The sequence below is a fragment of the Leptodactylus fuscus genome, chromosome 11, assembly GCF_031893055.1.
Source record: "Leptodactylus fuscus isolate aLepFus1 chromosome 11, aLepFus1.hap2, whole genome shotgun sequence".
Taxonomy (NCBI): Eukaryota; Metazoa; Chordata; class Amphibia; order Anura; family Leptodactylidae; genus Leptodactylus; species Leptodactylus fuscus.
Window position 1 is genome coordinate 33,885,611 of NC_134275.1, and position 27,437 is coordinate 33,913,047.

A 27,437-nucleotide genomic window follows, 5' to 3' on the forward strand; every position below is an offset into this window, starting at 1 on the left:
TCCCCTCTTCCTGTAGAGAATACATACATACTGTACATGCTTGAGCTGAGTGTGCATGGGGAGAGGGTGGGGGTTCAGGAGAAATAGCTGTGGGCCGGACAAGCAGTCAGTCTGTGTATGGTCAGCCTTACATTTGGGTTTTGGTTCATCAAGCCCCATTAGGTTCGGGTCACACAGCAGTGCATATCACCTATATGTCAGCAGCTGGAAACAACCTCCTACCCTGCTCCAACTGGAACAAGTTCTCAATATCTACAGCCTGTAACTTGGCTAAAGGATCCAACAAAGTAGACAAGGAAAACTGTTAAATCTCCACCTGCCTTGGGAAATTCTGGAGAAGCCTTTCATTCATGGAGAATGTACCTTCTTTAGTTTTTGACCCCATCAACCATAACAAATTGTGTAAATGTTTTTTTGCTATTGCCATCAGTTGGCTCATGGGGTGTCCAGTGCAGCTCTGGATTCTCCATCTTATTATTGCTGCAGATTTTATGAATTCTCCAAAATCAGACAAAAACTGCAGGGGAATTGTTAGATTCCCTTTGGTCCCAGTGATCTGGCCTCTACTGATCCTGCACGTTTGATAAATTTGAAAGATATTTTTTCAAGATTTTGACCTCTTTGTTAGCCAGAAAACTGTGTTATGCAAAACTAAGTATAATCCTGTTTCCCTCTACCTGTCAGGTATTCCTGAAGAAGCTCGAGTGGAGTCGGCGGCCTTTACAGACTCTGTTAGACTCTTCAGGCAAGCACGTGATCATTATGGAACCTGGGATATGCTGTGTGGCAACCAAGTCCAGGTACAGGGCTACTGACACCTTATTACAGTCATTCATTACTAAGCCTTCAGATGAGATCTAGACATGCTATGTGTTTTTTGCCTTCATTGTGCAGGTCCTCAGTAATCTGGTGATGGACGAACTTATTGCTGATTTGAAAAACATCATCGGGCCTAAACTAAAGGGCAAACCCCAAGAGCGGCAGAGGATCTGGTTGTTGGTAAGTCACAGAACTGCATTAGAAAAATAAAACTAGAAGTAATAAAGACGCATTCCCTGCAGTCGCTCCATACAGAACATAAGGGAATAGTCTTCTTTATCCAGCACCCGTCTTGTATTTTCTAGTTCAGGTTGCCTAGCAACCATCGGATTTCTTGTTTGTGCAACCACTTGCGCACAAATATGCTCATCTGGTAGTCACCGAAAGCTCTATCTTGTGATACATACACTACGGAACATACATGTATCATGTGTCAGGATCACAACATGTAAGACCAGGAACAATGTGCCGCAAGCGAAGCTATGTCATAAAACCAACACACAGAAAACAGCCAATACTGTATGCGCAGATATTTATTCAAGCTTTCCAGGAACTACTTAGACATCCAGATATTTGATACGGCCTTTGTTCTATTTTACACCATACAATAGATTTCCCTTGTGAAAGTCAATTGGAGGAAACTGCAGTAAAGTATATGGGGTTCTCTTGTGGTCAATGGTATGGGAGGATTACAAGTAATTTCACATTTCAGCAAAGGTCACTAACCCTATAAATATAGTTTGGAACAAGAAAGTAATGTAATAAAATGAGCAAAGTGTAGTGATTGACAAGGACCAGAGTAAAGAGGTAGAGGAGTCACTTCACAGAATTGGATGTTCTCCAGTAGTAGTTCACAAATCCTTATAGCCATGAAGAAGTCTGCCTATGGCCATGAGACTGCTGTAAAGCAGATCACTAAATGCTGAAAACCGAGCAGAGGGGAAGCTCAGGCAAGATGACCGTTATCATAATCATATAATAAATAAAAGAAAATGTTGCCATTATTTTTACAATGGTGGTATATATTGGGGAGGGGGAGGGGGGCAGCATTGTGACTTGCACCTTTTGTCTAGAACAGCTTGCTTAAGTGCTTTAATTTCCATAAAAGTGAGTGGAGAGAACCAGGCACATGCATGACCACCTCTCTAGTCATCCATGTCTTGGACGTGGCAGCCTCGTGGTCAGGGGACTCCAGTTCTGGAGATAGGTGCGACTATCAGAGTAGAAGTTGCATATATCAGATGTTTATGGCATATCATATGAATATGCCAAACTTGTTTAAGGTCAGACTACCCCTTTCAATACTGTACCATGTTGGTAGTGATGGCGGTCCTGTTCATATTGCAGGTTTGTAAATGTTGCTGTGGATATGCAAGATAAAGGTGTGGTGAACTCTAGCATTGTCATATGTAATCTCCTAGATCTAGAATGGCGTTTTTGTTAGTCAGCACATGTAATGTAGAATTTGCCATTTCAGTGTCAGTTGTGAAGAAAGGATTGAGGCTGTCACTTGATTTCCTGAGGCCGCTCTCTGCTGGGTGAAGTATTTCTCAGTTATCTCTACCCAAAGTGCTCAGTGAGATAAGTGGAGAGAAAACACTTCAGCCACACAAGAGTCCTTTCACCAGATATAATGTGAATCACGTTTATATGACCAAGGCTGTGTACTTGTATCACTGCCACTGATATGCTTGTGTGAGAGTAATGTGTTCTCAAGGAGGAGAGGCGCTTATATCCCAGAAGAAGAATAGGATTCAGCATGTTCAGATCCAACATTGCCAGTACTTCTTTCTCCCTGCTATAGATGGCACAAGTACGGCTCTTGTGCCAGTGCTATACCCTATGCCATACATTTCCAGTTCTGTGAATGTATGTCACAATGTGGGGAGAGGTTATAAATGGTTATCATCTTCTTGGTCATTGTTGTGGGAGCTGTTAGTTTCTTCCAGGTAAATATCTATTGGATTTATCTTAATCTTTCTGGTTCCCCATGTAATAACACAATTCTATACTTGTCTCGTGGTGCACCCTCTTGTCTGCTTGTAAGCATATAAGCCTGGGCAAGCTGAATATGTAAGTGTATGAGAAGACGCCTGGATAAAGTTATAGCCTGGCATAAGATAAATCTGCTCTTTTAAACAATTTTTGTCTTTTACAGATTTCAGATACCGTGTACCGAATGGTCCATGAGCAGGCGCGTCTGTTTTATGAAGGATTGGAAAAGAGATGTGGCGACAGGAGAGCAGAGATGGAGAGTCAGATACGAACGGACATGGACCAGATCATTGCCTGCAAGGAACACGTGTCCAACAAGATTCGAGGTAAAAGAGAAGTCAGTGGGGCAGACTTACTAATCTGATATAAACTTTAGACCGCACAAATTTGGACTAGACTGTTATAAAAGGAGTCGGATTAAACGCAGGACTGATGCTGGATGATAAATCTGGTGCCTTGTTAGACTGTCTCATCTGTTTACACCACCCATTGGTTGGCTTAGTTTGTGACGAAAAATGTGCCAAAATGTTGGTGCACTGTGTCACATCTTAAAGAGGAACTTTCATGTCCTCAAACACATGCAGTTTTATCTACCATTAGAAAGCCGACAGTGCGCTGAATTCAGTGGACTGACGGCTTTCCATTATGTGCCCCAGGGCTGGAGATATCGGTGCCGTTAATTCGATATCTCCGCACTGTCAGAAGGGCGTTCCTGACAGCCGAGCGTCATCAGCCCCTCCCCTGACAGTACAGGGCTATGTTAGAATACTGTCAGGGGAGGGGCGTTCCTAACAGACCAGAATTCTGCTGTTTACCCTTGGGAACACCCAGTTAGCTGCCCACCATTGTCAGACATGCGACCTTATCTATGAAACTGTGTAGAGAAGTGGACGTTGGACACAGTGGACGCCAAGTGATATGTCACACCCAGGAGAGGTACAAAAGGAATGGGGAATATAAATATATTTTCCCTTCTCCTGCGTTTTTTCCCTGGCTTAGGCATAAAAAAAAAAAGAAAAGAAAAACACAAGAAAATCTGCATAAAAAAAGCGCCTACTTTCCGTAACATGGGACCTTATCCTTAATGAGATTATAACATACAGTAAATATGTCCCAGAAAAGGGTTTTTGTGTTCTTTAGGATGACTAGATTCTGAATTAGACTGTTTTATGTCACAGCTGCAGTACTGCCCAAGGCTGAAATATGTGTGAGAAACCACGTCCAGTCCCACATCCCATCTATCCTGGAAGCTCTGATGGTGCCAACAAGTCAGGGCTTCTCTGAAGTACGAGAATTGATCTTCACTGAGGCCACAGAAATGAACAAGAACCTGGTGAATGAGGGAGGACGGGACAGGCTGGGTGAGGTAAGGCATCAAGGAGAGGCTTGAAAGAGGAAGGATGCCAATGTGAGGCGCTCTGTACATCTTCAACTTTTATGTGTCCACCAGAATATGGAAAAAATCTCCCAGCTGGCCTACCATCCCGTTAAAATGCAGCAGTGCTATGAGAAGATGGATCACCTGAACCTAGAAGGCCTGCAGCAGAGGTTTGATGTGGGAAGTCCATCTGTATTCAAGCAGAGGGCGCAGATTCTCATGAGAGAGGTGAGCAGACACATTGCTATGCTTTTCAGTTTGTGCACCAGTTAAGAATTTGGGTGACACTATACAGAAAATTTAGTTTTGACCACAACTCCTGACTGAGAAGAAAATATGAGACCCCTTTAGGTATGGCGACTATTTGGTATAGCAGTGAAATTATAACCCTAGTCACATGGTAACAAGGCGTGGAGAAAAGTCGGGATGGCGCACACTTTTGCATGGACGTGCCCTTAGTGTCGTCTGGACCATGAAGTGATTCATACACTGCGATCTTGTGATCAAACTTTAGGAAATCCAAAAGACTGCGAGTCTTTATATTGAGATAAATAAAAGTGAGGATTGAAAATGGCCAAATGATATTACATTGTATGAAATGAGCGCCTTGTTTCTGGAATGGTGGTGGAAGCAATGCTGTACCTAGCAATCCTACAGGTTCTTATCTGCTATTCTGTAACAGTGGCTCCCCCTAGTGGTCTTTGTGAGCACTTGCTAGTCACACTGTACTTGTGCAGTATCATGTAAAAATCGAGCTCCAAGAGATGCGGCCAGTTATGTAGGTTACCTTGTCTGTAGTGTGCATTCATTTCAGTAGAGCACCCGGGTATAGGCAGCCATTAGAAAGTTCTGGAACCAGTTTGGTCTCCATATGAAACTGAACTTTTGGAGATGAGGAGGTCAGCCTTCATCTGCTCCTGTGTTCTGATCCTCTGACTAAGACTACAGGACTGTAGGGGTTTTCTGTCCGCAAATACTGATCTGCAAAAAGTATTGTAGCTTGTCTGATCCCATACACTTGTCCATCCGTATTTGCAGAAGAGACCTGTTCAGACCTGCTGCACTTGAGGATGATTATTAAAAACTACGGGCTTATGGGGCCATAGAAATGAATGGGTCTGTATACTATCCGTAATTGCTGACAAAATCTACAGAAAACAACTGCAATCACGTGCATGGGCCTAAATATTAATGTCAGCCAGGGTAAAACCGTTGCCGACTCCCGGCTTCAAAATAAAATGTTTCATTAAATGATATAATTTTTAATATTATATAATTGATTAGACGTGTAGTCTCATGAGAATTCAGTCACTAGACTTTTATTGAATTTAGAGGATTGTTACTACTACAGACTGTCCACGGCTATCGGCCACTTATGGAGGAGTCAGGCTGTGGAAAAATAGGAGTTTACCCTATCTACGCCACAGCCCCGTCTGTAACCCACCTTCTACTTGACTGTATACCGTGTCTATTGTGGAGTATAAATAAAGTTATACAATGCAGGGAACTTGATGATAAGAAATATATTTCTCTTGTAGCAAACGGACAATGCCGCATTCACCTTTGAGCAGCTTATACACCAGGAGCTGGCCAAGTCTGAAGGAACGGAGAATCTGTGCAGAGACATCCAGCGTATATTAGAACGGGTTCTCAAGGTAAGAGAAGTCCTCCAGCAACAGAATACATCTACTACAAGAACCAGCATGTCTTCACTGCCAGATAGCTTTCATTGCCAAACACAACAATGCTGACATATGTTTAGGGCACTGATTCGGCCTCCATGACAATACTGCATTTCAGTATCCATACAGGATGTGTGCTCAGATTGCCGCAATAGTGAAGCCGTATTGGTGGCATATTCAGCTGACAAATCCGCTTTAACTCTTTTCTAGAAAGGACTGGGCGACAGTCACTGGGGGTGATCTGATACGTCTGGATAGCTATAAAGTCATGTCCACATTGCTACAGTACATAGTGAGTCAGATTTGCTGCTGGAGGAAATCACCTGGGGGCCATATGTTATATGTTATGTCTCCTGAAACGCGTGTAACTAACAAGTCAGTATGAGAAATGGCACCACAAAAGTGAGAGAGCAAATGTCTTCTCCTTAAAGGGATTTTCGGCACTAAATAATTGATGATCTTCCCATAGGAAGGTTTTGATTTAAGATCCACAGTTTTAGGCGGCTACAGAGTTCACCTTAGCATTGGAGCCTCTTCAGTACTCTTCTAGCACAGTGCCGTATATTTGTACAGCGCCTGTGTTTACAGCTCAGTCTTTAGGCTGAATGGGACTGACCTGATGAACATGACATCACATGGCCTGTGAAGCAACCAGCTGATCCACAGGGGACTCTCGGGCGTTGGGCCCTGTCTGGTGATACTGCCATTAATAAGTGCTTTTATAACACCATGTGACCACATGGAAAAACCATTAAGCAACTGTGGAAGATAAAATCAGTAGAATGAGAACATTATTATCTGTATTGTATTCACAGAAATACGATTACGACAGCAGCACCGTCCGGAAGAAGTTCTTCCAAGAAGCCTTGCTACAGATCATCATCCCATTCCTACTGAAGAAGCTGGCTCCAACCTGCAAATCTGTAAGTATGGGGGTGAGGGGAGGAAATAAGAGGATGAAGGAAGTGGAGTGACGGAAAGGAAGCAGTGGGCAGTAGTGATAAGGCTCCGAGGGGCATAGTAAAGAGAAAGCAGAAGTCTGTCCCTCTTGTAATGTCAGATAATGATAAACACAATGGGGCAGATTTGGCAATGTTTTATCTCTGCTTTCTGGCATGAGGGCAGGTCACTAACACAGACTGCTGGGATATGCACTAATGGTGTTCCTTTTGGGCCTGGTCTGCTCAATGCAGCGTTATGTGGCAAGATTTTTGTCTTACCTGGTGACCGCTTCCCTGTAACTGTGTATCTTTGTTATCCCTATGACTATTCCCATGCCCCCCTCCCTGTCCTCATTTCCTGCTCTGACGATCCTTTCACATGTATTAGAATTGGCTGACATCACAGACTCTTCTGGCCCGGTATACTGTGCTGCAATGTTTCCTCTGTAAGCCTAGAAAACAAGCACCTGTCATTACACTGGCCTATCCGTTACTCATGGTCTGACCCTGTTCTGTGCCCTGTGCAGGAATTGCCCCGCTACCAGGAACTTATCTTTGAGGAGTTGTCTCGCTTTGTGCTGGTGGAGAATATTTATGAAGAAGTAGTCTTACAGACAGTAATGAGAGACATTTTACAAGGTAAGGCTGGAGCAGATATTGGATAGGCTGCAGTAAGGGGTTGGTAAGGTTCAGTCTTACATGTCTGTACCCTTCTTCATTTACAGCTGTAAAGGATGCTGCCACTCAGCGCAAACACAACTTGTACCGGGACAGTATGGTGATGCACAACAGCGACCCCAACCTTCATCTTCTCGGTGAAGGGCCTCCCATTGACTGGACTGACGAATATGGCAATGGTACTGAAAAGGCTGGGGATCGGCATGGCAGAGCTCGCCAAGTAGTCTCGATTATTCAAGATGATGAAGCACCAGAATATTTAGAATCATGCCAAGAGGCTCCAGCCAATGAAGATATCCCTGAGGAACCTGGGTCTAGTGACGTGCACACAATCCGTAACATGCTAGTCAAAGAGTTTGATGTTGAAGTTCCAGTAAAAGACATTACAGAGAAATCTGCCCAACCAGAAGAGGTAACACAAGTGATAGAGTCCCACACCGAGCAAGTGAAGTCTGCCGAGCTACAAGAGCCACAGACAGAAACGCACACTTCACCTTATGAACATCACAAAGATAACTTGGATCATAGTCATGCAGAGGAGATGCCATCACAATGTAGTGTGCCAGATGTCCAAAGTGTAGAACCAGTCCCAGCAAATCAGGAGGAGCGAGAATACCACAAAGTAACAGATGTCTTAGACCACAATGAACGTGAAGATGTCCACACTGAGCCAGAGGAACAGCCATCGGTGACAAATGATCATCACGTGGAGGAAGACCACCAACCATTTATTCAAGAGAAGCAACCTGAAGCTCATGAGAACACAACGGCTCATCAGCTAGTTAAGATGGTACTAGAACGGGCGACCGCCGAACACAACGAGACTGAGGCAGAAGACCACACAGTACAAGAGAGAAGCCACCCCCAGACGCCACAAGAGGTCACGTCTTCCCTAGTCTCCCCCACAGAAGACAGCCAAGCACAGCCGCTAGAGTCTCCTATGACACACATAGTACAGTCCACTCCAGATGACAGTGGATTCCAGTCCCCCTTGAGTGAGGAAGAAGAGGAAGGCGAAGGTTACAGAGAAATCCCTGTACCTGCTCCAAGAAAGCGAGATGAGGTGATCACCCAATTCTGAGGACCAGTACTATGGGACTGAGGTTGTAAAATGAACATTACGGAGGGCACAAAACTACTTATTTAAATGCTTTTTGGCTCTGCTACTCTCTGCTATGCCAGGGCTGCAATTTTTTTTTTGCTTTCCCCCCTTTCAGTAAGTATTCAGTGTTTCCAATATTCACCAGCACACGTCACTGCACCTCACCATCACACTGCTGCTGTATACTGATCTACAAAGCAAACCCATTCACAGAGGCAGCCGCTAAATCTCACACCCACCTCCAAGGTAACTTAGGATTTTGGAGCTCACGCAGATCGTAGTCCTAGAGCTTTAAGTTTCTAACTTGGTGTCACCTTGTGCACACTTCCATTACTGCCACCTACTTTATCCACATTCTCTTCCTGTATAAACACTAACCCAGACCATAGCTTCAATGTCTCCCCCTTGTGGAAGGGTCCGAGAATGCTACAATGAGCTCAGACAGATTAGGAAAGTCATATCCACACTTCACATTCCAGACGTGCCCATGATAAGAGAATGGCTCACCTCCTTCATGCGGACGCAAGGCTCCTGCTTGGCAGAGCTGGCCACAGATGACCAGTGTTCTCCTAGCATTGAAGCGGTAAGCAGACTGGGATAAGAGTACTGTTAGCACGCCATGTAATACCAGGAGCACGTACATGGAGACGTCATACCCTCTCGCGTCATTTTGGGACAACCCAACATTTTAAGCCGAGCAGTGCCTTGTTATCTCAATCCAGACATGCGGATTTTCCTCTCTGAATATATTTTATTAAAACTTTTAAATGTTTTAAAGAAAAAAGCTTCTACTTAATAATAAATAAAAACTTTATTATAAGAAATTCAGAAGGGTGTGACACAATTTCTGTGTAGTTTCATGGAGAGGGATGTTCCCCATTGCCTGAGAGATGCGCACACACCCGTCCAGTGTAGTGGCCAAGTGTCCCAAAGAGCAATACAAAGCTGGAGAAATGACAGTATAAGACCTGTTATATCGGGAATGGTCACCCACCTTATATTGTAACCTAAGTCACATGGAATGGGCAGCTTTTAACCATTTTGCTTGATGATGATGTCATATATTACTGTTAATGACCAAAAAAAACTGAAAACCAGTGTGAGGTATAATCGGCCGAATTTAGGATTTGGTGCAGACTATTTTTTTTCCAAACTGTTCCCACATTGGGATCTTTCTTATGAACAATCGTCTGCATTTACCTGATGTGTGTGGCCAGCTTAAAGGGGCTCTCCTATTACAGTATAAAGGGGCTCTCCTATTAGAATACAGAAGGAAATTTACAGACCGTTTGTTCATTAATAAAAGATTTCCTGTATCCGTCTTATTGGTGACATCTTCTGTCTTGGTTGGTTGCCAAAGTATATGACCATGAGTGCAGGAACTTTCTATGGTCTGGGACTTGGTCAGACACCCAGCCATGATGTCCTTATTGTGTCCGGGTTATCTTCTCATTGTAGTGTCCTCCTGATAACCAGCCGTGATGTCCTCATTGTGTCTGGTTATCTTCTCATACATGTAGTGTCCTCCTGATAACCTGTCCACAATAAGATCGTCATGGCTGAGTGTCTGGCAAATCCCAGAACATACAAAGTTCCTGCATTTATGGTTGTATCCATTGGCAACTGATTCAAGACAGAAGATGTTTCCTCTAAGATGGTTATTGGAAATCTTTAGAACTCTGTATCTAAAATGAAGAATGAAGTAACTTTATAATAGATCCAAATTAAAAGTAAAAACCAAGCTCCATGGTACCACTCCCTCTGTAGTCGGCTTCTGCTGTCTTTCTTCCATCTTTCCATACAGTCAGGGGGTTCCCAGGACGGACACACTAATGACTGCAGGATCAGACTACACGGGATGTTTGTTACTATGGAGACACATAGCTCCACAGACAGCTGTAGACCCCAAATGAAAGGATATTTCCCATCAAGGCCAATGGTAAAGCTTTTACCCCCAGTTTAGATGAATTGGCGCACACTTACCATAAGTTTTTGTGAAAATGTACAAAGCTTTTACAGTCTAACCCAGTTATGGAACATTCCCAAAAACGTCATCTGACTCTTTAGAGCATGTGCACACAGTGTAGATATATACAGGTCTATACTCTTCCTCTATATGCTGCTAATGGAGTCCTATGAAATAAACAGCGCCATCTGCAGGAGCCCTTACAGGGGTTCTCCAGGAAGTATTTTGTTTGACTTTCCCAGATACTTTTTGCTGTACCTGGAGGTTTCAGGCTGGTCCCAACCCTGGGTCATGTGATCAGAACCAGCCTATTGTAACCACTAGTGACGCTGGGTTCACACCTGCGTTCATGTCTCCGTTCTATGGTTTCCGTCTTCTGCATGGCAGAAGACGGAAACCATAGATCGGGTCCGGCCGTGCGCGGCGGTGAGCGTTTTAGGCTCTCCGCCGCAAAACCGGATTTTTTAATCCAGACACAGAGTACTGCATGTCCGACTCTGTGTCCGGATTATAAAACCCGGTTTCGCGGCGGAGAGCGCAAAACGCTCACCGCCGCTCACGACCGGACAGCTTTCTCACCCATTCAAATGAATGGGTGAGAAGGTCTCCTGCAGGCTTCCGTCTCCTGCTCTGTTTTATGCAGGAAACGGAAACCTGCAATAAGGACAGATGAACGCAGATGTGAACGAGCCCTTACCTGGGCTATGGAGACTGACTGCACTATATTCTGCCAGCCCCCGCTTGTGACATAGGGGGAGGTGGTTCTGATCATGTGGCCCAGGAACCAGCCTGGAATCCCTAGAACATGAATAGGATCTGCTTTCAGTTTAGATTCCAGGAGGAGTTTGATGTTTTTTCACAATTCTTCTTCTGCTACTGACAAGTCTAAGGTCGCATTCACACAGCAGTGATTCATGCTCATGAGCTGTCTGCAAGGGCTGCAATCTTAAATCACATGCACCCCTTACCAGTGAATGCGGCCATATAAAATTCAGGTTTTCATGCAGACCCATGTTATATCCTGCCAGGATCCTCGCTGACTATACTCCTCGCTGCGCTCACATTGGATTAACAGTCTGCGTAGCCGAGGCATTACAAAGAGAAATAACAACAGCTGTGTGAATAGGGCCTGAGAGGATAAAACCAAATATCTTTGTACAGAAAATTTCACTGTCTTCTATGTTTTTATGATACAAATATAAGTATTTGATGTGTAATAAAACGCTCTAAAAATAGGCCACCAAACCGCCATATCATAGCCCAGCAGTCAGCGTATCCACTGGTTATACTGGTTACGGTCAGGCAGTATTTATAGAACTTTTGTATAAAACCTCTGACCCTGCTGGCTGGTATGTGTCACTTCAAATCCATAGACATAATGGTCCATAGCAGCCATAGCTGGAAGATGCTGCCGCTGTCTATAACATGTGAGGCTTAGGGTATTTAGCAAGAAGAGGAAAGGCCACGTAGTATCCAAGGGCAGAGCCGAGAACGACCGCTATAAAGATGGCGGCATTGTAGGACATAACGCACAACATCAGCATGTAGCCAAGGAAAACCTGGGCTGTGTGCAGGAGGGCAAGAAAGGAGTGCAGGAGCCACCACCTGTGTGTAGAGAGAGCAATGAGTAGGGGGCCACATACAAACCCCCCTCCCCATCAGTATACAGAATGTGACTAGACACTTACCGAAAGGAGGAGGAAGAGGAAGAAAACTGAACAGGAGGGGCCGAGTCCTCTGCAGGAAAGAGAGAATCAGGGGGGAGCAGGGAGTCTGAAGCTGCAGGCAGGCTGGCCTCTGTGTCCGAAATAAGAGGGGGGCAAAGTGCAGAATCTGGTGTCACAGGCAGCGTCTGGATAACCCGGCTCAGGAGGTTCAACTTCCACACCTTTGAAAGCTCATAGAGAACAGTGAGGAGGAGGACGACTATGAACGAGAGCACGAGACCTAGGGGGAGAAAGCTCAAAATCACAGCAGGAAAGTCCCGAGTGTAAGAAACATCATATACGCCATTTGTGGCTGCTGACACGTCACACGACCGACCTTCTGCCTGGTTCCCATCCCTCTATTTCTAGCACCAGTGCCCACTCTTTGCCCTGGAATACGGTTACTCAATCCCTTACTATCTCTTATTGTGCAGAATTCCAAATTCCCCGCAGTCACCACTAGAGGGAGTTTACTGAAACTTGTTATTGTTGCACAATAGCGTGCAGTTTACTCCCTCTAGTGGTGACTGCAAGTAGCCACCAGTTTGTGTATTATTCCTAAGCAGGGAATTTGTTAAAAAAAAAACAAAAAAAAAAACTAAAACAATCTGGTGGAACTTAGATGTTGTTCCAGGGGTTTTGGGCTGGTTCTGGATCCAGGTCATGTGATCAAAATCTGGCCTCTGGGTCTCTCCACCTCCTCCCTATTCTCCCATTTGACAAGTAGTTACCTGTGCTAGTATAGTCAGCAAGCGCCATAACACAGGTAACTAACTGTGAAAATGAGGAGGAGGAGGAGAGACTGGGGGCTGGTTCTGAGGATGTGACTTGGGGTCAGAACCAGCCTGGAAACCCAAGATTTTTTTGTTTTTTAAATAGTCTCTGGACAACCCCTTTAAAGATACCCTTACACTTTTAATGGCCAATAGCTGAACACTTGTTTGGCCAACAGGCAATCCACCCATACAACGGCGCACTCTGCTCAGCATGGACTCTGTCGGGGACAGTCGTACAAGTCAGACATGACAACTTAAAAATCATAGAGGTTTGGCTGTAGAATCAATATTGCAATAAAAGGTGGTGTTTCACTTTAAGATCCACAAACAAAGATGTCTCAAGGTTCTATTACACTGTACTTAGGTCGGGAGTACTACAGCGAATAAGGCCGGCTCAATAGAGGCACTTGTAAAGGTGGGAGGGGGATACATGACGTATGATCAATGGTGGAAAATGGTCGGCATTCAGACAACAGTCAAGTGGCCGCAGTACAAAGAGCAGTGGTCAGGCCGGGGTTTACAGCAGTAATATGGACCCTTAAAGGGATTGTCCTGAAATAGAAAAACATAGGGGCCTTTCTTCCATATAGAGCAGCACATATGTCCACAGGTTGTGTTTGGTATTATGGTACATCTGAAACTTATTAAGATCAATGGAGTTGAACTACAATCCCAGACACAACCCATGGACAGGTGCGGCATTATTTTTGGGAAAAAATCTGCCATGTTTTTGTAATGCTGGACAACTCGCTTGAATGACGCCGAGGCAAGACTGCAGAGGTCCCTGGCACAAAACAACAGGTTTTTTTAATCATTTCAAATCCCTTTTGGCCCCGTTCATAGCAGTTGTCCTGTGTGAACTTGGCCCAAACCAAGAACAATACAAAGTCATATGAAAAGTGGAAGTTCACAGAAAAGGAAGTGATTCATGAAATCATAAGACTGCGGCCATACTAGTGTATTACTGTTTAATGGCAAGCTTACATTTAGTCAGACAGCTTGGAAGACGGCAGTCACAGTTGTGTACATGTGTGTGTATATATATATATATATATATATATATATATATATACGGTTGTCATTACTGTCAAGTGTAACAAAGGCCCCGACAAACTCGATACTATGTGAACAGTGATTTACCGTGCCCACTAAGTATATGCAGGAGAGACCAGACTAAACATAAAAATATCAGTCCTCAACTCTACTGTCACCAGGTTTCCAAGCTAAATAATGCATGACCTATCCTTAGGACAGATCATCAATTAAAGGGATTGTTCAGGGACTGACTTACTCCCTTCATGTATTGGTTCTGATCCAAGTGATTAGAACCAGCCCCAGTCTCTCCGCCTCCTCTACCAGTTTCTTAGGTAGTAGCCTGTGCTATGGGGGTAGTATAGGCAAATAATAAACCACCTGTGAAAAAGGGAGAGGAGGGAGGAGGCGGAGTGACCCTGGGGCCAGCCGGTGTTGGTTCTGATCAAGTAACTTGGGGGCAGAACCAGTTATATACCCCCAAGCCCAGCTTGACCAAAGTCACAGAGGAAGAAAGTTAAAATCCATGGACAACCCCTTTAAAGAGGATCTTTCATGTCCTTTGACATTGGGGGGTGTTATATACCGCTAAAAAGCTGACAGTGCACTGGCAGTGAGGAACATGACAGTCCGCTGAATCCAGAGCACTGCGGTATATAGAACTGGCAATGTCAGGACATGAAAGGTCCTCTTCAGAGATTGGCCAGGTCCAAGGCGTTAGACCCCAGCCGGTGTCTGTATAGGCTGCAATGTTCGGATGAGCGCTGCGGCCTCTTCACTACTGACCACACATTTTATAGATTCCTTTAGTATCACAGCTCAGCCCGTCTCTTGAGTGGGACTGAACTACAATCAAGCGATGTGACTGATGAAGTGATGTCACATGGCCTGTGAAGCTGATCCACAGGGTTCCGGGGCATCGGACAGATCTTTAATGGATGACTTAGTCTAAGGATAAGATCATCAATTAAAAAGTCCTGGAAAACCCCTTTAATAACACAGATGACATCAGCCGCTCTGCCAACTTTAAGACTCAGAGCCAGTCTTATGGCCATAAAGGTGAATTCAGACTGAAAATTTCTTAGACTAGAAATCATTTCCGTACGTGAGTGCAGTTCTGTCTCTGTATACACCACCTAGTGCGTGCAGCTGGGCAGACTCCGGACACCTCCCCTTTAACACACTGAAGTGAGTGGTGCTGACTTATAATAAGCTGGGGGCGGAGCTTAGTCTATTACATACAGATCTAAGCACAAGCAGGGTGACCTCACACCAGTCACTTATTACATTCAGTCTCTTACCTGCCAAGGTCTGGACCGTCCAGAAGTCAAACAACAGGGTCACATGATCCGAGAAAACAAAATGCATCTGCGGAAGGAGAAGGAGAAATTGTGAGAATGGCAGATCTCAAGACGCGGGGCAAATTCTCACATTCACAGCTTGTCTTCTCCCTCACAGATTTCTTTCTCTAGATTTCTCTCTATGGATTTCAGATCTTCTAAGCAGTGGAAAAATATCCACAGGGTGTGAACAGGGACTGAATTATACAAGACAAAACTGCAAGTGGAGTCTTGTCCTATCTATTAACCCTTTCAAGCAGATCTGTCAACAAACCATGAGGTCCTGAAATATGGGACAGGCCCACTGTACTATTAGCCAAAATGGCACAGTAACAATAGAATGAAAGCTGACATGGGACTGATGGTTATGGGGTCAGGGGATCCATCAGGTCCTAAAGATGAGGTCCACAATTATTGAATGTCCCATGGATATGCCAACATTTACCCCATGTCCCTCCATCAGATACAGACACGCTCACTTCTCCACTACCGTCCTGTGCTGGGGAATAGCCCAGTGAGCCCCAATCTGCCCATACTACATAGATGCCACACAGTTATGTGGTGATCCCTAAAGCTCTTACCCCTAGCAGTGTACAGTCCTGCAAGGTTGATATATCATGTCATACACTAAACCGCACTTAACTTCACAATCAACCAACTCTAAAACCGGGAATCTGCAGGAATTCTGTATGTACAGAGATGGGGGAGGGGCGATCTATCACCTCTTCTTGTTTGTGCAGTATGGAGATAATTCTGCTAAGAAGAACATACAGAGAACAAAGATGTGGACACAGATTAGTACTGACTATCCCCCACCCCCTCCGTAAGTCTTTCCCTGTAAATGGTATTGGTGCAGACAATACTACCTCCCTTTGTATATAGTATCGGTCAGTACAGACAGTACTGCCTCCCAGTCTCTCTTTGTATATGGTATAGATACGGACAGTACTGCTTCTGTCTCTCCTTGTATATGGTGTAGGTACAGACAGTACTGCCTCCCAGTCTCTCCTTGTATATGGTATCGGTACAGACAGTACTGCCTCCCCTTGTATATAGCATAGGTAAATGTCTCTCCTTGTATGTTTTATAGGTACAGATAGTACTGCCTCTCTGTCTCTCCTTGTATATGGTACAGGGTACAGACAGTACTGCCTCCCAGTCTCTCCTTGTATATGGTAGAGGGTACAGACAGTACTGCCTCCCAGTCTCTCCTTGTATATGGTACAGGGTACAGACAGTACTGCCTCCCAGTCTCTCCTTGTATATGGTGTAGGTACAGACAGTACTGCCTCTCCTTGTATATGGTATAGGTACAGACAGTACTGCCTCTCCTTGTATATGGTATAGGTACAGACAGTACTGCCTCTCTGTCTCTCCTTGTATATGGTATAGGTACAGACAGTACTGCCTCTCCTTGTATATGGTATAGGTACAGACAGTACTGCCTCCCAGTCTCTCCTTGTATATGGTGTAGGTACAGACAGTACTGCCTCTCCTTGTATATGGTATAGGTACAGACAGTACTGCCTCTCCTTGTATATGGTATAGGTACAGACAGTACTGCCTCTCTGTCTCTCCTTGTATATGGTATAGGTACAGACAGTACTGCCTCTCCTTGTATATGGTATAGGTACAGACAGTACTGCCTCTCCTTGTATATGGTATAGGTACAGACAGTACTGCCTCTCCTTGTATATGGTATAGGTACAGACAGTACTGCCTCTCCTTGTATATGGTATAGGTACAGACAGTACTGCCTCTCTGCCTCTCCTTGTATATGGTATAGGTAGACAGTACTGCCTCTCCTTGTATATGGTATAGGTACAGACAGTACTGCCTCTCCTTGTATATGGCATAGGTACAGACAGTACTGCCTCTCCTTGTATATGGTATAGGTACAGACAGTACTGCCTCTCTGCCTCTCCTTGTATATGGTATAGGTAGACAGTACTGCCTCTCCTTGTATATGGTATAGGTACAGACAGTACTGTCTCTCCTTGTATATGGCATAGGTACAGACAGTACTGCCTCTCCTTGTATATGGTATAGGTACAGACAGTACTGCCTCTCTGTCTCTCCTTGTATATGGTATAGGTACAGACAGTACTGCCTCTCTGTCTCTCCTTGTATATGGTATAGGTACAGACAGTACTGCCTCTCCTTGTATATGGTATAGGTACAGACAGTACTGCCTCTCCTTGTATATGGTATAGGTACAGACAGTACTGCCTCTCCTTGTATATGGTATAGGTACAGACAGTACTGCCTCTCTGCCTCTCCTTGTATATGGTATAGGTAGACAGTACTGCCTCTCCTTGTATATGGTATAGGTACAGACAGTACTGCCTCTCCTTGTATATGGCATAGGTACAGACAGTACTGCCTCTCCTTGTATATGGTATAGGTACAGACAGTACTGCCTCTCCTTGTATATGGTGTAGGTACAGACAGTACTGCCTCTCCTTGTATATGGTATAGGTACAGACAGTACTGCCTCTCCTTGTATATGGTATAGGTACAGACAGTACTGCCTCTCTGCCTCTCCTTGTATATGGTATAGGTAGACAGTACTGCCTCTCCTTGTATATGGTATAGGTACAGACAGTACTGCCTCTCTGTCTCTCCTTGTATATGGTGTAGGTACAGACAGTACTGCCTCCCCTTGTATATAGCATAGGTAAATGCTCTCTGCCTGTCCATCTCTCTGTAAATGGTATAGGTGCAGATAGTAGCAGGTGACTTAGAACGGTAGTGTGAACCTAGCCTAATAAAGATCATGAAAACTGATTTGACCGGTGACAAAGAGGCCCATGGGGGTCAATCACACAAATCATTAGGTTGTGTCATTAGTCAAGTCTAACATTATAGTCACAGACCAGACAGGATAATAATGTAGGCCAATGCTGTGGTGGGAGATGTTGCCAGAATTCGGTGGCCCCAAGCAATCCGATTATTCTCGCAAAATGGCGTTTCATTTAGTAAAATGTGAGAAAACCAATATAAATATAGTACGCGCCATAATCAGAGGGATTCTCCAGAAAACGTTCCAATCTCTTTTTTTTCATGCAGAGTGAACACCATAAAGACAAAACACAAAATATGGAACAGCAGAAGATTTTTTCCCCACCATGTGATCCCCTGCAAGAAGGTTAAAGGTTGATCACAAATATGTACCCAAAATGGCGGCAACGAAAAGTACAACTTGTCACGTATAGAAGAAGCCTTCATATGAAAGTTAGGAATGTTGGAAAGCAGCAATGGAAATATGATAAAAGTTACCGCACCTTAAAGGAGCCGTCCAAGATAAGCCGGTTTTGGTACGGGAGTATGTTGCTGGGTTTTGTGTGTTGTTGTTTCACCCCCCTCAGGCTCTTTACCAGAAACGAGTTCCCTGAACAACCTTTCACCCCCAAACTAAGCTGCGTCCGTACAGGGCTAAGGCCGTGTTCACATCTACACTGGGGTCCCTGTCATACTAGGTGCAGTAATGTGACATATCTTACAGGCCATAATAACACAATGGGGAGGACGTGAGGATCCACCATCACCTGTTACTTCTGCTAAATGAACAGCACATATGTGAACAGCGCCTTATTACCAGGACTTAGACCTGGGAGAAGCTGGACAATCTGCGGTGAGAACAAACAGGTGTGAACAATTCCTTAGAACAGGGGTAGGGAACGTACGGCTCTCCAGCTGTTGCAAAACTACATCTCCCAGCATGCATACTTGCTTTGCTGTTCTTGGAACTCCCATGGAAGTGAATGGAGCAGGATGGGAGTTGTAGTTTCACAGCAGCTGGAGAGCCGAAGGTTCCCTACCACTGTCTTAGAAACCTCCTGCTCGGAGCAAAAACCAGTAACGTTAGACTGAACACAGCAGTGAAAGGGTAAACAGCTAGCTATATACCCACCTGGGGAAGCAATATACTGCTGCACCTGTAAGTCATGCTGGGAGTTGTAGTTCCACAGCACTTGTTACACCTCAAGTCACATAAAGAGGAGACATGAGGCGGGCACAGCGCCCCCATACGGAGGCCGGCTACGAGCGGGGTCACTCACCTGCATGGCCCCGGTCTCCGCGACTACAACACCCGACTCATTTACACTTCCTAAATCAGCTGACTGAGGAGCGCGGAGCATGCCGGGAGGGGGCGGGGCTAGGGCGTCACGTGGCTGCTGGACAAGGCTCTTCACACTGTAGTGAGCTGCCATATTGTCGCCGGTAGTGTGAGAGAGTGTGAGTGTGTGTGTGAGTGTGTGTGTGTGAGAGTGTGTGTGTGTGTGTAAGAGTGTGTGTGTGTGTAAGAGTGTGTGTGTGTGTAAGAGTGTGTGTGTGTGTAAGAGTGTGTGTGTGTGTAAGAGTGTGTGTGTGTGTAAGAGTGTGTGTGTGTGTAAGAGTGTGTGTGTGTGTAAGAGTGTGTGTGTGTGTGTAAGAGTGTGTGTGTGTGTGTAAGAGTGTGTGTGTGTGTGTAAGAGTGTGTGTGTGTAAGAGTGTGTGTGTGTGTAAGAGTGTGTGTGTGTGTGTGTGTAAGAGTGTGTGTGTGTAAGAGTGTGTGTGTGTGTGTAAGAGTGTGTGTGTGTGTGTAAGAGTGTGTGTGTGTGTGAGAGTGTGTGAGTGTATTAGTGTGTGTACAGGGGTAGAAGTGTAAATGGACATAGGGAGAGGTGTAGGCGGGTGTGTACAGCAGCTAAGTGTGACTATACCCGCACCTCTTCTTCTCTTTCACCCCTCACAGTTATGGGTCCATTCACACGGTGGAAAATGCTGAGGACTATGATGTGGAATTTTCCACGCTGAAAAAAAAAAAAAAAGCCTCCCATTGATTTTAATGGGTTTTGCTAGCAGAAAAAAAAATAGCAGAACCCAATGAGAGGCTTTTTTTTCCAGCATGGAAAATTCCACACCGTTTTCCTCCATGTGAATGGGCCCTTATAAAAAGGTCCACCATGCACAGTCTGCTGCAGAGATCTTCCCGCCAAAGGCAGAAAAATCTCCTCTGTAATAGCTCCATTCACACATTTGTGAGAACAAAACTGCACGCACATTGATATCCGTGTTTCTCACTGACCCATACATTGAAGTGAATTTACCAAGATGTGAATACAGACAAATACAGGGCCTGCTCCATATGTTACTGCCCAGGCACAGCTAGAAAACCTGCAGCTCTTTGTATGCGCTCATAGAAGTGTATGGGGAGTTTTTTTTTTTTTTTTTTAAAAGATTCTCTGCTTTGCACTGAAAACACATTTATTTTTTTTTTTGCAGCAGATTACACTGTGAATTTTCTAGTTCCAGCTGCCGGCAATCCCTGGGAAAATGGCAGTGCCTATGCACTGCCGGCAAAATGGTGACTGTCAACTTTGACCGAGGCGTCAGATGGGTTAATGCCTGCGATCGGTACAGGCACCAATCTCGGACATTATACAGCAGATACCCAATGGCTATGACTCTGCATCCACCATACTAGTACGGCGGATATCAGAAAAGGGTTAAATGGCTAGCTCAACAAGCCATTATACGCTATGGCCCAATACACACAAGCATGTATTATCACATGGCAGAATCCAGGACACAATGGCACATATGCAGTTTTCCCGTACTAAGCACAAAGATGTAGCCTAAGGGCCAGTTCAACGCAACAGAAATTTGGAAAAGCCTTCAGTCTGAAATTCCCAGCCCAGTTTACACACTGATCAGCCTCAGATACAACAGGGTTAAATCAGCATGACCCTCACACAGCATGTGTAGGACCACCTTAAAGGGCTGCTCCAGGTTATATTTTTTTTTAACCCCTGCGGATTCTTTAAACAGTGTTCCTGACCTTTGACCGCACGTAAGCAATTCAGCCAATCATTGGCTCCGTTTGCACACACTGCTCGGTCACTGACTGACTAGATCACTTACATATGGGCAGAAGATCAAAACAAACAGAGACCTGACCGGATATTCTGCTGTATCCCGGGCCAAAGAGGAGAGTATACAATGTTTGTTGGTTTAAGGGTCTGCAGGGATTACAAATTAGAGAGACGAACACCTCTAAACTATTGTAATTGGAACATCCCCCTTAAGCAGGACCCATCAATCCTATCCCAGGTTACTATGCCGGTAATTCCTGGTGTCAGGAGAGTTTTATAGGCCACAGTGAAATTGGGCATCTGGTAAGAGGACTGATGACCTGCTCCCTCCAGCCCAGAAAGAAGATGGGATAAGGAGACTAAATGGAGATCTTCAGCATATTCCCTGCTGATCTATAGGTGTCATATGGAGGGCCAGTGTTTAATACTAGGAGAGGGGTCACGTCTGATATAGTTTTGAATGAGCAATACCCCCGAACCCATCAGATTAACAAGCTAGTCATATGGCCATCTGTGACACGGACATCATGGCTGGTGTCTCACACTTGGGACTACAATGGAGAACTGCTCAGACATTACCCAGTACATGAATGACCATCTGTAATGTACCAGTCAGTATACCTCCCTGTACACCAAAAGCCTGGACCAATAAACAGGGCTTAAATGGCAAAGTGTTGAGAGTAACCGCGCCTATCAGATGTTGCCATTGGGCTTTTATCAACAGCCGTTCAGCAATTCCAAAGATACAAGCAGTTAGTGTTCATGCAAAGGAGAGTCTATTAGTCAAGTGGGCGGTAACACAATGGTTTCTCTGGGGCAGGGTCTCTGATGCTATAGGTCATGCAGAGCTACCGCTAACTTGGCTAGTAGATCCTAATCTGTATCAACACTAACAGGGCTTATATCTTTGGAATGGCTGAACTGATCTGGATAGAACACCAAAATGCTGAGGGTGACATCGCCGATTTGATGAGGCTTTTTAGGCCTCTTCATGATGGATCTCACACCTCAGACATGGCAGTTTTAATAAATGCTTGCCCTTGCCCGGAGAACACAAGTATTTACATGTCAGGAGAGGTGACAGGACGTCTTCAGTCTAAATACCCAAATATTTTATAGACTTTGTGTCTTAGAAATCACCCCTCCCCCCCACAACCAGATCAGATTATATTTAAGTGAACTTCCCCTTTAAAAGAAAAAAACAAAACTTCATACTAAGACACACACAGCATGACTTCTTGGCTTTTCAAACTAAACCTTTATTTAACCACTTCCAACCATTCCTTCCTTCTGAGCGGTTGCGAAGACACAAGTGCATTATGTTGTGCACAGCAGGTGAGGGGTGAGAGCTAGGAACACCTAGCATATGGGAAAGGGAGGGGGGGGGGTCCTAAAAAAGGAGGAGACAATATGCCTGGCCAAATGACAAAATCCCTGCTTCAGTAATGTCCCTCCAACAACACATTTTAGAACTTGCAGATAAACCCTAACATTGAAGTCATTTCTTCAGAGTTTTTTTTCCATTTATTTTTAGAGAAATTCAGAGAGAGAAAAAAAAAAATCCAAACAAAATCCTAGCAATCCAAACAGAAAATCATGATGGGAAGGGGGGGATTGAATAAATATCGGGGGGACAGAAGGGGGATATAAACCTTGGTTGGACCATACGATCTCGTATACTGTCCCACTGACGTGTAAGTGCCACATTGCATCCTACAATGCAATTTTCTGGGTTTTTTTTCCTAGTCTGACAATGGATGGAAGGATATGTGCCGGGTCTATACACAGCATATATCATCAGTAGCCCCTGGGGTGTGACCAAACCTTGTCAGCTCCATCCGCCACTTACAACTCTCATCCATTTTCCCCTTTCAAACCTCTTGCAATTTGCTGGACCGCCACCAGAGGGCATGAAATAAAAAAACCGTATTGATCGGGTATTTCCGTTCAGTGGTTTATTTACAGGTAAACACCTCAGTATTTTAATTGAAGCTGAAAAAATAGCGTTGGAATAGTGGCCATTTCTGAATGAGTGCTCTAGGTTTCTCTTCCTCCACTGGTTTCTTTGCATTTTCACATATTTATAGAACTCTTAAACCATTTCACCAGCTTCTCTACCCTGCATTCAGAGGTTTATTTTTTATTTTATTTTTTTTCTTTAGAAGAGCCAAACCAAATCAACTCTTCCTTAGGCAAAACTGAAGAAAAGCAAAAAAGAAAAAATATATTTATATACTATATCATTTTCCCCCCTGCTCCTCTCCGCTCTCTACATTCCTCAGAGCAGTGTTTTCAAGTCTCAGCACAGCCGATTCACCGTTGGAAGGGAACCGGAGACACACGGCAGCTTTAGAAGGCAAGTCCCTCTTCTCGGTGCCAGCAGGGTGAGCGAGATAGATGCATGGCTTGGTTTTGCTTTTGCTCTCTCTTTAATGTCCAACAGTAGAAAACATACGCAGCGGGGTATTCCTAGGCCAGGCCGAACCCCTCAGAGCACTCCTGAATTGCCAAAAGCAGCATGTGACGTAGTTTCTCGTAGCTCTCATAGGCTGGAAGGTCCAACTGGTTAAAACTGGAGAGGGGAAACAGATGTGAACCTCATTGAAGCAATGCAGTAAAGATGCTACAGTGCTGGAAACGCAAGACTAAATATACATGAACAAGTGCACATGCTGGGGTCTGCGGATGATCCGTGTGCCGTCAGTGACTCCTCATTCATTCATTTCAGTGAGCCCAAGCCACAAAACTGACAAGAATAGGAGTTTTGTCCAGGCTCACAGTCCCATGAGAATACCCAAGCATGTTTATGGGGTTACTATAATATAAAAACGCAGCTAGCGCACTGACAACGCACATGTAGGGGACAGTCTGCGAGGTGGGCGTCTCGTGAGTCTTACCATGTATGGGCAGAAGGCAGCCTGTCAGTAGACCGATCATCTCGATGTATTTGGAATTTCTGAATGCCGTTCATTCCCTCTAGAGCTGCAAAGCCCTGTAAGGGAACCTTGGATGTTCCAGTGACAAACTGAAGGAACTTGGCTCTGTCCGCTTGGTCAAAAGAGCGCAACGCTCTCCAGAACCACTGAATCTGGGGTAAGAGGAAAAAAAAGGGCAGTGAGGTAAGCAAGCAGTACGTGTGATATCTCACACATGTCCTAATACATCAAAGCTAAGATAAACCAAGCCTAACCAATAGTCCGTCCTTATAACTCATGACCTATCCTTAGGATGGGTCAATTAACGACCAGAAAGGATCCGGCACAAGCGCTGATCAGTGGTTTGAAGACACTGCAGTCTCTCCAATTCTTACCAAGCACAACGCTGTACATTGTATATTCACTTGAATAGCACTGAGCTGTGATCAGACCATGTGATTAATAAAGGAGACTCCACATGGCCTGGGAAGTGGCAAACCGGGAACGCCACTGCTGCTTCAAACAGCTGATCCATGGAGGATAGGTCAACACTTCTGTCCCAAGGAGTTTATTTTTATGACTATTGCTTAAGGGGTTTGTACTATCAACACTACTTCTCTTGTGAATAAGGTATTAGTGTCTGACCGATGAGGGTTGACATCAGGGGAATGCCATGGGTCCCAAATCTCCCCCCCATTTGAATAAAGCAGGGGTAATGCACCAGAACTAGCAGTCTCTATAGGACTTCCGCAGAGAAGTTGAGGCCAGCATTTGCCCCATCCTCTATTATGCCAGAAATGAATGCAGTCTCTGCTCCAAATAAACAAGAAAACTCACGGTCACCATTCTTAGGATTGTTGGTGGCAGTGAAGACGCCGACCCATACTCCTTACCTGTATGGAGTTAGACTGATACTTGTGATATTCTGTGTTAGATTTCAAGTCATCTATATCTATGGTGGGCAAGCCAGAAATGAGCAGCTCCAGTTCCTGCTCTGTGAAGATGGAGATGAGACGCTTAGGGATGATTTCATAAAATCCCTCCAGGAAGGCAGCCAACTGCTTTCGGATTGCACCTTAAGAGGAGAGAGAAGAGTGTCCGTGACATACACAGAATATACATAATGATGACCGCCAAGGCCATAGAGGCTTCACATAAGCAGGTACCTGTCATCTTCATCTGGCACACAAGGTGAACATATTCTTTCTTGTTGTCTTCAGTAACCAGGATGTTTGCACCATTGGGCTTTAGGTCTCGGACTTCACAGACACCAAATTCCTGAACCTAATACAGATGGAAAGACAGATCTAGATTATTGAAAGCTGAAAATCCTTTCGCAAAAACACAAAAAAGCAAAACTTTATTGGCAAAGACGACTGAATAAAAAGCCTGGAATTTCTCTAATAATAGACTCCCATTAAATATCAAACTAAATCAGTTTTGGAGACAAAACCAAAACTGCATAAAAAAATAATCCTCGAGTGGTGGTCCTCTTAAAAATGGACAATACATACAGTATAGGCCTATAAGTTTGGGGACCCTTTAAAATTCCTTGTATCACCTCAGTCAGTTCACAGCCTGTACATATTGTTGTGGCCGTTCCTGGTGCTGCAGCTTGGTCTCATTCACTTGCATTATTGTGGAGCTGCAATATGGCAATGCCTGTGCATCACCATTCAGAGGTCACAGTTGCAATTGACAGAGGCAGCTAAAGAAGGACACGCTCACCGTGAGGTTGTGTTATAGCAGTCATTGCCACCAGGTTTCCTCTGTGTAAAACAGATTGAACATGGCACCTGCTCAGATGCTGGCCAGGCACTATAAAGTCCTGACATCTCATATACCATTACATCGGATGTTGGGAAATGGTCAAAACCTCTTTCAGTAAACCCATGGATGACACAGGCACCCCTCCCACCTTGTAACTACACATGCTGTAGGACCACAAACTATACATGTATAAGGAGTTACGGTAATCAGCCAATGGGAACAACTTACCTCAGTGCTGAAAGTTAAGTCGTATCCCAGTGTGGAGACATCATTCTCAAGCAAGTACACCAATCCCTGGTAGAAGTGATAATCCTCGCTCTCCATGTCAGTGTATCTACAAGGCACACAGTCAATTATTGAAATGGCTTCATTCTTGTAGAATAGGACAAATATGACTGTTGACTCAGACTACACATTATTAGAGATGAGTGAGTAGTAGTTGAATATTCGATGCGTTTAACCCCTTGGTGTTCGGCCGCTTACACGAATACCTACGGCAGAGAGGTATTCGATCGAATACTACTCGCTCATCTCTACACATTATGTTTGTAGCACTATTCAAAAAAAACGAAGGTGAAAAGATACCACCGTTTGCATGCTAGAAAAGACATTACTAATGTGATCAAACTATTACTTCTGTAATTCTATAAAGGGCAGAGCAATACGGATGCCTAGTGTAGCCATTATTCACACCTACCTGACCGATTTGCCCAGGATATGCTTGTAGAAGGAGCGTGTGAAGTAGCACTCCAGGAGCCGGTTATCATACACGGCTTTAGCAACTATCCTCCCAACAAACTTGAAGTAGCTGAGGTGGTTGGGGTTGCAGTGCGAGGACGGGTTGATTGTGTAGGTGACTCTGTCCCCAGGTGACGTGCGGAATAGAGCATACATTGGATTGAACATTTCCCTGGAGATGATCATGTACCATTCTCTGAGAAGACCACCAGCATCCTGGCCTTCTTCTCCTTCAAACACTATATACCTGTAAAGAGAACAAGATTGAACGTTTGTCGTCAGCATCAGATGCCTTGATGTAGTAAAATGTTAGAATATTCTGTAATAAATATACAGCCTGGACTTACAATCTGTTCTTCATTTCCTCTGGGGATTTTCTGTGCAGTTCCCGGTAAGAGTCTTCAAACACATGGTCTCGTCTTACATGTACAGCCATGTCCTCTTTCCGCAATCCTTCATCCAGTCTTTCAAGCTCTTGCCGGAAATATCTACATTTTGCCAAAAAAGCAATGAGTAAACCTTGAGCTCAGTACATCCTTATTCAGTTGCCTAGAGATTGCTCAAGTGGTAGTCAAATGAACCAAGAGAACTACCAACCACTAAAGGGTTATCCAGGATCTGAAGATATTTGATACTGATGACCTATCCACAGAACCCTGCATCCATGAGCTGAAGGGATAGCAGAAGACATATACTAAGTATATGCAGCTCCCAAGAACTCTAGTGGCGGCACCTGGGACC

The 27,437-nt window shown here is 44.6% G+C and overlaps 3 protein-coding genes across 11 annotated transcripts in view; 1 reads left to right on the top strand and 2 right to left on the bottom strand.

The window, feature by feature from the left end:
• Positions 1-9,335, top strand: part of NIBAN2 (niban apoptosis regulator 2) — a 46,816-nt gene extending 37,481 nt beyond the window's left edge. Inside the window, exons 7-15 of the mRNA XM_075260181.1 lie at positions 685-800; positions 895-999; positions 2,978-3,140; positions 3,993-4,180; positions 4,265-4,420; positions 5,731-5,847; positions 6,690-6,797; positions 7,343-7,454; positions 7,541-9,335. Coding sequence (XP_075116282.1) covers positions 685-800; positions 895-999; positions 2,978-3,140; positions 3,993-4,180; positions 4,265-4,420; positions 5,731-5,847; positions 6,690-6,797; positions 7,343-7,454; positions 7,541-8,574 — 2,099 coding nt within the window. The 3' untranslated portion in view covers positions 8,575-9,335. The remainder of the gene's footprint in view (positions 1-684; positions 801-894; positions 1,000-2,977; positions 3,141-3,992; positions 4,181-4,264; positions 4,421-5,730; positions 5,848-6,689; positions 6,798-7,342; positions 7,455-7,540) is intronic.
• A 1,825-nt stretch (positions 9,336-11,160) lies between these two features.
• SLC31A2 (solute carrier family 31 member 2) lies at positions 11,161-19,538 on the bottom strand. The gene is made up of 4 exons (XM_075261048.1): positions 19,477-19,538; positions 15,377-15,443; positions 12,250-12,508; positions 11,161-12,166 (listed from the first exon to the last, which is right to left on the bottom strand). Exons 1-4 carry the CDS (start codon positions 19,480-19,482, stop codon positions 11,980-11,982), a joined length of 519 nt encoding a protein of 172 aa, XP_075117149.1. The 5' UTR covers positions 19,483-19,538; the 3' UTR covers positions 11,161-11,979.
• A 2,970-nt stretch (positions 19,539-22,508) lies between these two features.
• HUWE1 (HECT, UBA and WWE domain containing E3 ubiquitin protein ligase 1) overlaps positions 22,509-27,437 on the bottom strand; it is a 71,726-nt gene continuing 66,797 nt past the window's right edge. For all 9 annotated transcript variants that reach the window (XM_075260152.1, XM_075260151.1, XM_075260146.1 and 6 more), the window contains 7 exons: positions 27,044-27,184; positions 26,656-26,943; positions 26,187-26,292; positions 25,355-25,472; positions 25,082-25,263; positions 24,171-24,361; positions 22,509-23,845 (listed from right to left, as the gene is read on the bottom strand). In XM_075260152.1, the coding sequence (XP_075116253.1) occupies positions 23,743-23,845; positions 24,171-24,361; positions 25,082-25,263; positions 25,355-25,472; positions 26,187-26,292; positions 26,656-26,943; positions 27,044-27,184 (1,129 nt within the window). In that variant the 3' untranslated portion in view covers positions 22,509-23,742. The remainder of the gene's footprint in view (positions 23,846-24,170; positions 24,362-25,081; positions 25,264-25,354; positions 25,473-26,186; positions 26,293-26,655; positions 26,944-27,043; positions 27,185-27,437) is intronic.